General features: G+C 44.6%; 1 protein-coding gene across 12 annotated transcripts in view; it reads right to left on the bottom strand.

Annotated features, from left to right (window-relative positions):
• Nucleotides 1–13,081, bottom strand: part of atp11a (ATPase phospholipid transporting 11A) — a 292,743-nt gene that overhangs the window by 163,101 nt on the left and 116,561 nt on the right. For all 12 annotated transcript variants that reach the window (XM_067986665.1, XM_067986669.1, XM_067986666.1 and 9 more), the window contains exon 15: nucleotides 7,452–7,523. In XM_067986665.1, coding sequence (XP_067842766.1) covers nucleotides 7,452–7,523 — 72 coding nt within the window. The remainder of the gene's footprint in view (nucleotides 1–7,451; nucleotides 7,524–13,081) is intronic.

Raw genomic sequence — 13,081 nt, 5'->3', positions numbered from 1 at the left:
CCCCCACTTTACCAAACTCCCACACGTACCGAACTCTCAGCACACTGTGTTGTCCTCACACCGTGCTGTCCGCACTGACAGGCCCCTGTATTTCTACAGTTGAGACTCAGATGAGTCAGGCCTGCCCCACCTTCAGGGACCAATTGAATCTAGCTAACCAATTAACTTGCTACAGCAGCTCTCTGCTGAAGCCAGACAGAAACTTAGAAATTTAAACTTTTAAATTGACCTTAAACAGTTGAAGCAATATGCACTAGATTTAAAGAGATTAACCCTTAAAGAGATTAACCCTTCAACTCCCACACGTACCGAACTCTCAGCACACTGTTGTCCTCACACCGTGCTGTCCGCACTGACAGGCCCCTGTATTGAGTGCTGCGTACAGTTCTGGTCACCACATTACAGGAAAGATGTGATTGCACTAGAGAGGGTACAAGGATGTTGCCAGGACTGGAGAATTTTAGCTATGAGAAAAGATTGGATAGGCTGGGGTTGTTTTCCTTGGAACAAAGGAGGCTGAGGGGAGATTTAATTGAGGTATATAAAATTATGGTGGGATTAGATAGAGTGGATATGGAGGACCTATTTCCCTTGGCAGAGGGTTCAGTGACCAGGGGGCATAGATTTATAGTAATTGGTAGAAGGATTAGAGGGGAGCTGAGGAGAAATGTTTTCACCCAGAGGGTGGTGGGTGTCTGGAACTCACTGCCTGAAAGGGTGGTAGAGGCAGAAACCCTCAACTCATTTAATAAGTAGTTGGATGTGCACTTGAAGTGCTGTAACCTAAAGGGCTACAAACCAAATGCTGGAAAGTGAGATTCGGCTTGAAAGCTGTTTTTCGGCCGGCACAGACACAATGGGCCTAATGGCCTCCTTCTGTGCCATAACTTTCTATGATTCTATGATCAGGAGGCATTCCATGGCATCACTAAAAGGACTTGTAATTACAGCTCATTAGAAGTGGGGCAGGCAGTTAGTAAAGTGGCTCCTTTTTAATAAACATACAATTTATTGTTCAATTTTCTAATCAAATCTGCCTTTAAGTACGAGTGCTATTATATAACTAGAACCCATTGTACAAATATCCTAAATATGTGGAACCCCATCACTGCAATAAATATTTTGAATTACAGTAGTTACTGCAAAACCCCGTCCATTAATCACAAACCTATTCTTAAATAGGTGGAAACTAACTCAGGTCCTGTCTCTCTGTCAGTCTCAGTCAGCCTCTCTCTCAGTCTCTCTCTCCCCCCCCCCCCCCCTCCATAGACAGATGACCCAATTTTGACCAAGGCACAAAAAGTTAGCATGCAGGTACAGCAGGCAATCAGGAAGGCAAGTGGCATGTTGGCCTTTATTTCAAGGGGATTAGAGTACAGGAGTAAGGAAGTGGAAGTCTTACTACAATTGTACAGGGCTTTGGTGAGACCTCACCTGGAGTACTGCGTACAGTTTTGTTCTCCTTATCTAAGGAAGGATATACTTGCCTTAGAGGCAGTGCAATGAAGGTTCACTAGATTGATTCCTGGGATGAGACGGTTATCCTATGAGGAGAGATTGGGTAGAATGGACCTATACATTCTGGAGTTTAGAAAAATGAGAGGTGATCTCATTGAAACATATAAGATTCTGAGGGGGCTTGACAGGGTAGATGCCAAGAGGTTGCTTTCCCTGGTTGGGGGTGTCTAGAACTAGGGGGCATAATCTCAGGATAAGGGGTCGGCCATTTAAGACTGAGATTAGGAGGAATTTCTTCACTCAGAGGGTTGTGAATCTTTGGAATTCTCTACCCAAGAGGGCTGTGGATGCTGAGTCGTTGAGTGTATTCAAGACTGAGATCAATAGATTTTTGGACTTTAGGGGATTCAAAGAATATGGGGATCGGTTGGGAAAGTGGAGTTGAGGTCGAAGATCAGCCATGAATGGCGGGGCAGGCTCGAGGGGCCGTGTGGCCTACTCCTGCTCCTATTTCCTATGTTTTATCTCTAAGACAGATTGGGCAATAGTTTAAAAAGTGACCAGAGATACCAGAAATTTAAATATGAATCAAATCAAAACAGCTGCCAATCAAACAAATATGCAAACAGAACCCTCATTGGCTTGTGCCCTCTCTCCACTATCCAACATGTATAACCTGTGGCTCTGTGCAGGCTGTCTCGAATATTGGCCCCTTTCTTCTTGCTGCTATTTTTTCAGTTTTCAAGCTGAAAACACCCAAAATGGCAGCAGTGTTCAATCAGTGGAGTGACAGAATTGTCCATGGCAATCCCACTCACCATGTGCTATTAAAATATTTCAACCAGCGGACTTCGCTGATTCGCAAGATGAACAAGGGCAGCTCATCTTGGCACAGCGATGGCTGTTACCGGCTTCACTCTCACCATGACTAACTCCTACTACAGGAACCTCACTCAGTGATGGACACAGTCTTGTATCTTAAGCAGGCTGACCAGTATCCTGACTTATTCTGGACCAATGCATAACCTCAATAAAAAGTTAAAGCTCCAGGCTCAGGCCAGTCCTCGGGACTGTGGACTGTCTCCCATTTGATGTTTTGTAGAGGTGGTGACTTTTGGAGCAGAGCTTGGAACAGCAGGAGGGCAACAAGAGCAGCGTAAACAAAACAAGTTTCACCACAGAGCTCCACCAGTCTGTCACATACGGGAGAAGTGGGCCCGACTTTATTTTTCTTTCTCAGTGCAAGCCAAGCAACCAGATTTCTATAAGCAGCAAAAGCAGATGTGGCCTGGCCTCTGACTGAGTTTACATCCCCCTTTGCTTTCTCAGGGACAAATGACCGTTTCACTTTGTTCAGCAGAATCAAAATACTAAACACATTCATTTAAAATGTGTAATAAATTTATCCCAGCAGACCTGTAAAACAGATCACTGGGTGTATGTCCCACATAATGACCCCTCCAGGGCCACTTCATCACCTCTTCCCCACAACATGGTACAGACATTACACACTGATATGTATATTATACAGACAATGTTATTCACTAATTCATGCTACATGTACTATAGATTATTCACTAATTCATGCTACGTGTACTATAGATTATATAGTATTCTATGCTACTTGTACCATAGATAATTCATTATCCCATGCTACTTGTACTATAGATTATACAGTAATCCATGCTACATGTACTATAGGGGATACAGTAATCCATGCTACTTGTACTCTAGGTGACAGTAATCCATGTCACGTGTACTATAGATTATACAGTAACCCATGTTACATGTACTATAGATTATACAGTAATCCATGCTATGTGTACCTCAGGTTATTCAGTATCCATGCTACATGTACTATGTGATACAGTAATCCATGCTACATGTACTATAGATTATACAAAAATACATGCTACATGTACTATAGATTATACAATAATTCATGCTATACGGAGAATAGATTATTCACTAATCCATGCTACATATACCATAGATTATACAGTAATCCATGCTACATGTACTATAGATTATACAGTAATCCATGCTACATGCACTATAGATGATACTGCAATCCATGCTACATGTACTATAGATGATACAGTAATCCATGTTGGTGTTCTATAGATGATACTGTAATCCATGCTACATGTACAATAGATGATACAGCAATCCATGCTACATGGAGAATAGATTATTCACTAATTCATGCTATGTGAAGAATAGATTATTCACTAATCCATGCTACATATACCATAGATTATACAGTAATCCATGCTACATGTACTATAGATTATACAGTAATCCATGCTACTTATACCATAGATTATACAGTAATCCATGCTACATGTACTATAGATTATACAGTAATCCATGCTACATGTATGATAAATTATACAGTAATCCATGCTACATGTACTACAGGTGATACAGTAATCCATGCTACATGTACTATGGTTTATAGAGTAATCCATGCTACATGTACTATAGATTATACAGTAATCCATGCTACATGTACTATAGATTATACAGTAATCCATGCTACATGTACTATAGATTATACAGTAATCCATGCTACATGTACTATAGATTATACAGTAATCCATGCTACATGTACTATGGTTTATACAGTAATCCATGCTATTTATACTATACATTATACAGTAATCCATGCTACTTATACTATAGATTATATCATAATCCATGTTACAAGTACTAGATTGTACAGTAATCCATGCTACTTGTACTATTATTCGGTGATCCATGCATGTACTATAGATTATACAACAATCCATACTACTTGTAATATCGATTACACAATAATCCATGCTACATGGCCTAAGTATTATACAGTAATCCATGCTACATGGCCTAAGGGAATTAGGGGTTATGGGGAGCGGGCAGGAAATTGGACATGAAGCTGAGTTCGGATCGGTCAATGCCCTGTGGGTGGCGGAGAGGGCCCAGGGGCTATGTGGCCGGGTCCTGCTCCGACTTCTTGTGTTCTTTAGATTTGTGGTTGGGATCAGATCAGCCATGATCTTATTGAATGGCGGAGCAGGCTCGAGGGGCCGATTGGCCTACTCCTGCTCCAATTTCTTATGTTCTTATTATACAGTAATCCATTCTACATGTACAATAGATTATACAGTATTCCATGCTACATGTACTATAGATAATTCATTATCCCATGATACTTGTACTATAGATTATTCAGTAATCTGTGCTACACATACTGTAGATAATTCATTATAGATTATACAGGCATCCACGCTATATTTACTATTGATTATACAGTAATCCATGCTACATGGCCTATTGAATATACAGTAATCTGTGCTACGTGTACTATAGATTATGCAGTAATCCATGCTATTTATACTATAGATTATACAGTAATCCATGCTACATATACTATAGATTATACAGTAATCCATGCTACAAGTACTATAGATTATACAGTAATCCATGCTACATGGAGAATAGATTATACAGTAATCCATGCTACATGGAGAATAGATTATACAGTAGTCTGTGCTACATGTACTATAGATTATACAGTATTCCATGCTACATGTACTATAGATAATTCATTATCCCATGATACTTGTACTATAGATTATTCAGTAATCCGTGCTACACATACTGTAGATAATTCATTATCGATTATACAGGCATCCACGCTATATTTACTATTGATTATACAGTAATCCATGCTACATGACCTATTGAATATACTGTAATCCGTGCTACGTGTACTATAGATTATATAGTAATCCACACTACTTGTACTATAGATTATACAGTAATCCATGCTGCATGCAGAATAGATTATACGGTAATCTGTGCTACATGGAGAATAGATTATACTGTAATCCATGCTACATGTACTATAGATTATTCACTAATTCATGCTACATGGAGAATACATTATACGGTAATCCTTGCTACATGTACTATAGATTTCAGATTGACCCAAGGGCTGATCTTTCTTTGATTTATTTTGGGCTCTCTTTTCTTCAGCTTGCTTGATTCAACTTGCTTCAATCTTTGTCGTGCCACCTTAAATCTTCTTTAGCCACTTTTTCCAGTCAAAGACATCATACTTCCATGTATCATTTGAGATGCCACATTGTATTAGATTGGTCTTTAGGCAATCCTTACATCTTTTGAACTGACAACCATGGGAACATTTACCAAGCATCAGCTCACCGTAGAACACCTTGTTGGGTAGTCTAGTATCAGGCATTCAGACTAAGTGACCAGTCAACTTTAGCTGCGCCTTTACTATCATTGCCTCTACACCTGGCATATTTGCTCTTCTGAGGACCAGTGTCCAGAATTTTGTGCCACCATCGAATTTTCATGAATTTTCTCTCCCACCAAGAAGAGCAACAGCAACAATATCTTGGGAACACCATCACCTCCAAGTCACCATCTTGACTTAGCAATATATCGCCATTCATTCATTGTCACTGTGTCCATATCCTGGAATTTCCGACCTAACACCACTGTGGGAGCACCTTTACCACAAGAACTGCAGCACTTCAAGGAGAAGGCCCACCACCACCTTCTCAGGGCAACTTTAGGTGAGCAATAAATGTGGCCTTAACAGTGTTGCCCATATCCCGAGAAAAAATATTTTAAAAAGAAAAAAAATTGCATTTTAGTGTTTCTCTCTTTCAAAAGCCACTTCCAAGATTGTGAAAAGAAAACAATTTAGAAAGATAGCTTTAATACCCAGGGAAATGATCTGTCAGGGTATAGATGTGAAAATCAACAAAGCTCTCAATGCCTGAATCAGAAAGAACAGATTTTACATATGATAACTGGCGATTCATTATTTTACTCAAGCTGGCTGGTTAAATCACTGAGTTTAGCACTGTATGAATTTGGGCAAAAAAAGGAATATTGCTGTAAAACCAATCCAGACATTGTTAATTTTTCTATCTAGCTATTATTAAAAATCTTACATCTGCTGCGCTTGCTAGCCACAAAGCCTTATTTCTTGTTGTCACATCTTTGTCACACTTTTGTGTCAACTTTTTACCATTATAAAGTCCTATGTCGACATTTATAATGGTTTTGCCCTATGTAAACTCATCACCCTGATCACACAATCTAGGCACTGGTACCCTTCCCCCCACAAATCAATCAAAATGCTATCTGAAAAATGTTTGTCTGAAAATTTTTGATCTGAAATTTTTTATCTCAGTAACTGAAATTTCTGGTGCCCAAAATAAGGGAAAAACAAAATAATAAAAAAAATTATATATTTCACAATAAACATAATAATTTTATCCACTGGATTGTTTCTTGCATCTTTCAATACCTTCATTAAAATTTATACTTGTAGGCCTAAGCCTTGATATATTTGCCCAAAACTGTGACCTAAATTTGAATTGTATAGTCCTGGGCATGTGCAGTATAGCTAATTTCCCATCAGTACCAATCAGCTTTACTGATTAATATCTTTCTTCAGCAACAAATAAGTTTGAAAAACAAGAGGACAAATTTCAAAAGCTTTATTGGTCACAATTATAGTTTTTATATAAAAACAGAAGCTATGTGTGAAAAAATTAGATGTGCTCTGAATGCACAATTGTTTTTGTCTTGTGATCTGTAAATTTCAGAAAATGATTGAAAGGGAGCGAGAGAGCAAGAAGAAAAAAGAGAAAAAGATCAATGGGGAGAAAGAGTTCCAGCCTAGATTAGGTTCTGGAGTGGGGCTTGAACCCACAATCTTCTGACTCAGAGGAGAGTGCTACCACTGAGCTAAGGTGACTTATTAACACTAATACATAATTATATATATTGTACACTAATGTATGTTATTTATTATACACACATACCATAAAACCTTGAGACAGAGAAAGCAAAGCAAAAAGATAGAAAGTACGAAACTCCTTTCTGCAATAATAATGGTTTGTTTCATTTACACAATTATAGAATGTGTTTTTAAACTGTATATCTCTTCCATCACCATGCATACTTGCCTTTCAACTTCAGCCTCTCGATTCTCAAGCTCCATATAATTGTCTTTTAGCTGCAGGAATGTGAAGCCAAGTCTGTGAACAAAAAAAACCCAAAAAATCAAGTAAACCACTAAACATCCAACACAAAAATAATTTAACCATCTAGTATACCATCAGTAATCAATCCATTATGGTCCAGTAATGTACCGGTTACAGTACTGGACCAGTAAACCAGAGGTTGCACGTTCAAAATCAAATTCAATAAATCCGCTAATCTGTGGACCGGCAGCAGATAAAATGGCCATAAAAACTGCCAGATTGTTGCAAAAACCCAACTGGTTCACTAATGTCCTTCAGGGGAGGGAACCTGCCATCCTTATCCAGTCTGGCCTAGATATGGCTCCAGTCCCATTACATGGTTCACTTTTAATGCCTTCAGGGCAACAAGTGCTGCACTGATGTGTAACCCACATCTTAAGAAAAAATATTTTAAAAATCAAAGCCTATCCTGTGCCCAGTAATGCCCCAGAGATATGGACTTTAGTTCATGTTTTGGTGTGAGGGAATAGTTCAGAGTAATTAAAAAATATAGGGTGCTAAATTGGGCCGTGTAGCGCCCAGTGTTTTGGCGCTGCACGGCCTCTCTGACATCCAAGATGGCGTCTTGGATGCGCACGCACATTTCCACTGTGACGTGTGCCGGACGCCATCTTGGTATAGGAGTTAGCGCAAGCGCAAATACCAAACGCTGGAAGCATGTAAAGTAGGGAGAAAATGCGTGTAATCAGTGTGCAACACTGATTTAAAGTGACAGACACCATTTTGGACCTTAGCGCTCAACTCAACGCACAGTCTTAACCCCAACCATCTGAACATGTCTTACAGTGCCTGAAGGATCCCCCCCACTAGCGCTATTTAAAGGGGCCATGCAGGTGTTGCAGGTTAGTTGCTGGATTATTGCTTCTGGCTGCTGGTGGAGTAGGAAGTGTTTTTTGAAGCTCTGTATTCTTACTGAGAGTTCCTGGACTACATTTGAGATGGTTTGGCAGGTACTGCCTTACTGGTCGGAAATTTACAACCATGGTTGAACAACATTCCTGCCAACCATGGGCGGTCTGCTAGGGCTCCCGCTGGGCATTGAGCACGACTGGGAGCATGCAGAGAGGCCATGCCCAGCGGTCAAGCTGTGAGAAGACGGAGGATGAGGAGGCACAGGGCACTGAGCAGGAGGCCCTACCCAACGAGGGTCTTCCGGAACCAATTCTCTTACCTCAACATGACCGAGGAGGATTGCATCCGATGCCTGAGGTTCAAGGAAGCCATGACCAAGATCTGTCAACTGGTGCGGCCACAACTGCAGCCTCAGAGCAGGGCGAGGACAGCATTGCCAGTGGCTGTGAAGGTCACCGTGGTGCTGAATTTCTACGGCTCAGGAGCATTTCAGGTCTCTGCTGGCGACATGTGCAACATCTTGCAGTATGCAGTGCACTGCTGCATAAGGGAGGTCACAGACGCACTGTACCAGCTGAGGAACAGGTTCATCACCTTCCCTCTCCACAGAGGCAAGCATAGCGAGCGAGCATGGGGGTTCGCCCGCATTGCTGGCTTCCCCATGGTGCAGGGCAACGTTGACTGTACGCATATTGCCCTGCGTGCCCCGCACATCAACTCGGCCGTCTTCGTCAACCGAGGGGCTTCCACTCCTTCAACGTGCAGCTGGTGTGCGACCACACGCATCGAATCTTGGAGGTCGATGCCCGCTACCCTGGGAGCAGTCACGACGCCTTCATCATGCGGCAGTCCAATGTGCCAGCTATCCTTCACCCGACTCGGCAAGTCAAAGGCTGGCTACTGGGCGACAAGGGCTATCCCCTCACGCCGTGGCTCATGGCTCCGGTCAGGAACCCACGCACACATGCACAGCTGGCCTATAATGAGAGCCACGCTGCCACACGCAACATCATGGAGCACACCATAGGCCTCATCAAACAACGCTTCCGCTACCTGGACCGGTCTGGAGGAGCCCTGCAGTACTCCCCTGAGTGGGTGGGCAGATTCATGGTGGTCTGCTGCATGCTGCACAATCTCACCATCATGAGGGACCAGCCTTTGCCACCAATGATTGGAGAAGACCCTGAGCCAGAAGTGGAGGAGGAACAGGCTGAGGAGGAGAAGGAGGAGGAGGGGGTGGAGCCAGAAGAGGAAGTGGAGTAAGACGCAAGGTTGCAAAAGGAACCTCATGCCTTGTCTGCAAGGGCTCCGTGTGCTCGCCTGATCCGTGCCCGCTATCAATAATTTGAGCTACATCCCCCAACTCACCAACAGTCCTACACTCCCCACCTTTTAAGGGTTTTAAGTGATATGGGCCAAAGGCAGGTATATGGAGTTAGATCACAGATCAGCCATGATCTTATCAAATGGCGGAGCAGGCACGAGGGGCTGAATGGCCTACTCCTGTTCCTATGTTCCTTTCCGCTCCCGCAAGACAATCAAATCACCTCCATCTGATTACACGTTGGTATCTCTCTCAGCTCATTGCATAAATAAAAACCACCACCAAATGCAAAATCAAAGTCTCATTTATCAATGAATAAATGAAATTATGGAAACATAACAGAACTATTCGTCCTTGTGCATTCCCTTAGCACTTTTTTTTCGTGTGCCTTTACCTGTCCTAGTGCTCCTATGAGGTGCTTCCCCAGTGGTTGGAGCATGGGTAGTGGGAGGCTGCTGGCCTTCAATAGAGGAGCGTGCAGATGGCCTTGGAGGACGACCTCGATCAGCTCTGGGTCGGGAGGGCCCGGCTTCAGACTGCACCATCGCAGCATGGGCTGCAGCAGTCTGGCCTGGCTGGCCGATAGGCAACAACAGGGGCACTGGCAGAGTGACAGGGGTGGGAGGAGGAAGGCTGTCGTCCTGAGAGAGGACAGCAGGTCCGACTGCCATGGCTTCACTGCCACTCTCCCGGGGCAGCACCTCAGCAATCCTGGTGATCAGCTGGAGAACGGATTGCTGGAGTGCTGTGATGTCCTGGAAGCCCCATTCCACAGTGGTCTCCAGACCCACGATAACAGCAGTCTGAGCTGCAAATGCAGCAGTCAGACCTTGGATGGCAGATGTTTGTGCTGCAATGGAAGCTGTGACATTGGTCATCAGAAGCTGCATCATGGTGGGTTCCACAGGTGCGCTGATGGAGGTGATCACCCGTTCCATGTTGGAAAGGATGGGCTCCAAGCTCTGTGCAAAGCCCTACGCCAAGTTGGAACTGAACTCCTCCATGCCCCTTCTCACTGTGCGCAGGCTTTCTGGCAGGCTTTCCAGTGCCCCAAGCATTTGTTGGTGTACGCCCATCAGCCGTCTTTTGTAGCCTGGCCCATCGAAGTCCTCATCTGACTCCTCTGCAGCAGAACTAGTGAGCGACCTCGCCCTCTGGCGAGTTGGTACCTGTGGTATCCGTTCCCCCCGCCCCGTACACTTGTGCTCAGTGTCTCACCACGTCCAGATCCCTCCTCTAACCTAATCTCTAAAGGACGCACAGTGTCAGTCTCTGAGCTGGTGGAAGCAAGTGTCAGATCGAGTGACGGTGTGGCTTCAGTGTCTTCCTCCTCCTGCTCCTCCTCCTCCTCCTCCTCCTCCTCCTCCTCCTTGGACGGTGCTGTCACGTGCTCTTGGGTATCTGCAACGACAAAGGGAAACAGGTTGAGTTGTGGAGTGGGGAGAGTAGCAAGGAAGACGTGTGTGCTGACAGCATTTGCAGCACGTGAGTCAGAAAAGATTATGGGAGGAGGACGATGCGGAAAAGGAGAAGGAGCATTAGATATGCAGAGACCCCCGTCACCGGGACCTCCAGTGTGGCACGTTGTGACGGCTGCAGCGACGGCCCGCCCAATGATCCCAAGCACTCTCTCCTCTAGGGGGGTGAGGACATGTAAACGAGCCCGTCCACCCTCAGGTCCCTCCTGCTGCCGGCTGTTATGCGCCACCTTCTCCTACAAGACAGAGGACAGTGTGTCAGTGAGTCTCCTGCCTGTCGTGGTCGAATAGCTGCCAGTTTGTGTGACTTGTGAGTGGTGGTTGCGTGGCCTGCAAGTGTGGTACTATGTGCGGGTGAGATGCAGCTTGGCGAGTGCAGCATTGCGTATGGATGGGCAGCGTTTGTTGGTGGGTGGGTGACGGGGAGTGTGATGCATGGAGCAGTGGTGCAGTTGGTTGGATGTGCCACTTGACACTTGCATTCACTCACCTTGGCCACTCGTGTCAAATCATTGAACTTCTTTCAGCACTGCACCCACGTTTATGCAATGCTCCTGGCGTTTATTTCCTGCGCCACAGCCTGCCAATGCTGCAGAGATGCAGTGTGGGGGGTCTCCAGCCACCCTGAGGCTACATGTTGGCCCCCCTTTCGTCCACGCCTTCCACCAGGGCTTCCAGAGCATCATCAGACAAGCGTGGCGCCATCTCTCGTGGCAGCCCTGCTATTCTCGTGGCCATCTTTCCATCCTCCAAGTAAGCTGTGTACCTGCCATTTGAAATGTGCACCTGTACCTTTAAGAGGTGCAAGCTGCTGATGACGTGCGCTGTGCACGCCCCATTTCCAACTTCCTCATTCTCCGTGCAGCCGCTCAGCAGCGCGGGTTGCGTTGGCTGCACGGAGATATCAGGGTAAGTAGCAGGCAGCACGAAGTTCATATGCTGCCTGCGTAGGGTCCATCGGGCGCGGGGTACTAGCGCATCATACTACCCCCGCCCAAAAATGACCCTTATCGAATTTTTCCCCCATATATTTTTAAAATACTGAATCCTGTGTGTCCCATAAAATTACATACATGCAACAGCTCACATTGCAACTATGAACAGTCCCATCAATCCCTGCTCCAGTCACCGAGCTTGAACAACCTCATGTAATCTGCTTCCCAACTTCTACTCAAACAAGGGAAGGGGTTATTTCTGAGTATGCACCAACAGTGGGAAGGTCTCGCGCCCCCAGCTAGTCCCTACAAAATGGCCCCGTTCAGCCTTTTGCAAAATACTGTGGATGCTGGAAATCTGAATTAAAAGCAGAAAATGATGCAAAAACTCAGCAGGTCTGGCAGCGTCTGTGGAGTGAGAAAGAGTTAACGTTTCAGGTCAATGACCTTTCGACAGAGTTCTGATGCAAGGTTATCGACCTGAAGTGTTAACTTTGTTTCTGTCTCCACAGATGCTATCAAACCTGGTGAATGTTTCCACCATTTTCTGTTTTTATTCCTGAAGTTTACTGTCTTAGTGCTGACCGAGGCACTGGTGGAATTTGATCTGGAGAAAGAATTAGTTTTTCCCTCAAGACATTTGGATTTCTTCAGATACTAACCAGTCTCAGTGTTCGGGTAGACTTGTGTACAGAACATGACGGGGCCTGGCTGGTGCAGTGTGTTAAATATCTCTGGACCTGGGAGATGGAGCCTGGCTGGTGCAGTGTGTTAAATATCTCTGGACCTGGGAGATGGGGCCTGGCTGGTGCAGTGTGTTAAATATCTCTGGACCTGGGAGATGGGGCCTGGCTGGTGCAGTGTGTTAAATATCTCTGGACCTGGGAGATGGGGCCTGGCTGGTGCAGTGTGTTAAATATCTCTGGACCTGGGAGATGGGGCCTGGCTGGTGCAGTGTGTTAA

Source organism: Heptranchias perlo, chromosome 6 (assembly GCF_035084215.1).
Source record: "Heptranchias perlo isolate sHepPer1 chromosome 6, sHepPer1.hap1, whole genome shotgun sequence".
Classification (NCBI taxonomy): domain Eukaryota; kingdom Metazoa; phylum Chordata; class Chondrichthyes; order Hexanchiformes; family Hexanchidae; genus Heptranchias; species Heptranchias perlo.
The sequence above is the reverse complement of the archived record's forward strand: the minus strand, read 5'-3'. Positions and strand labels throughout refer to the sequence as shown.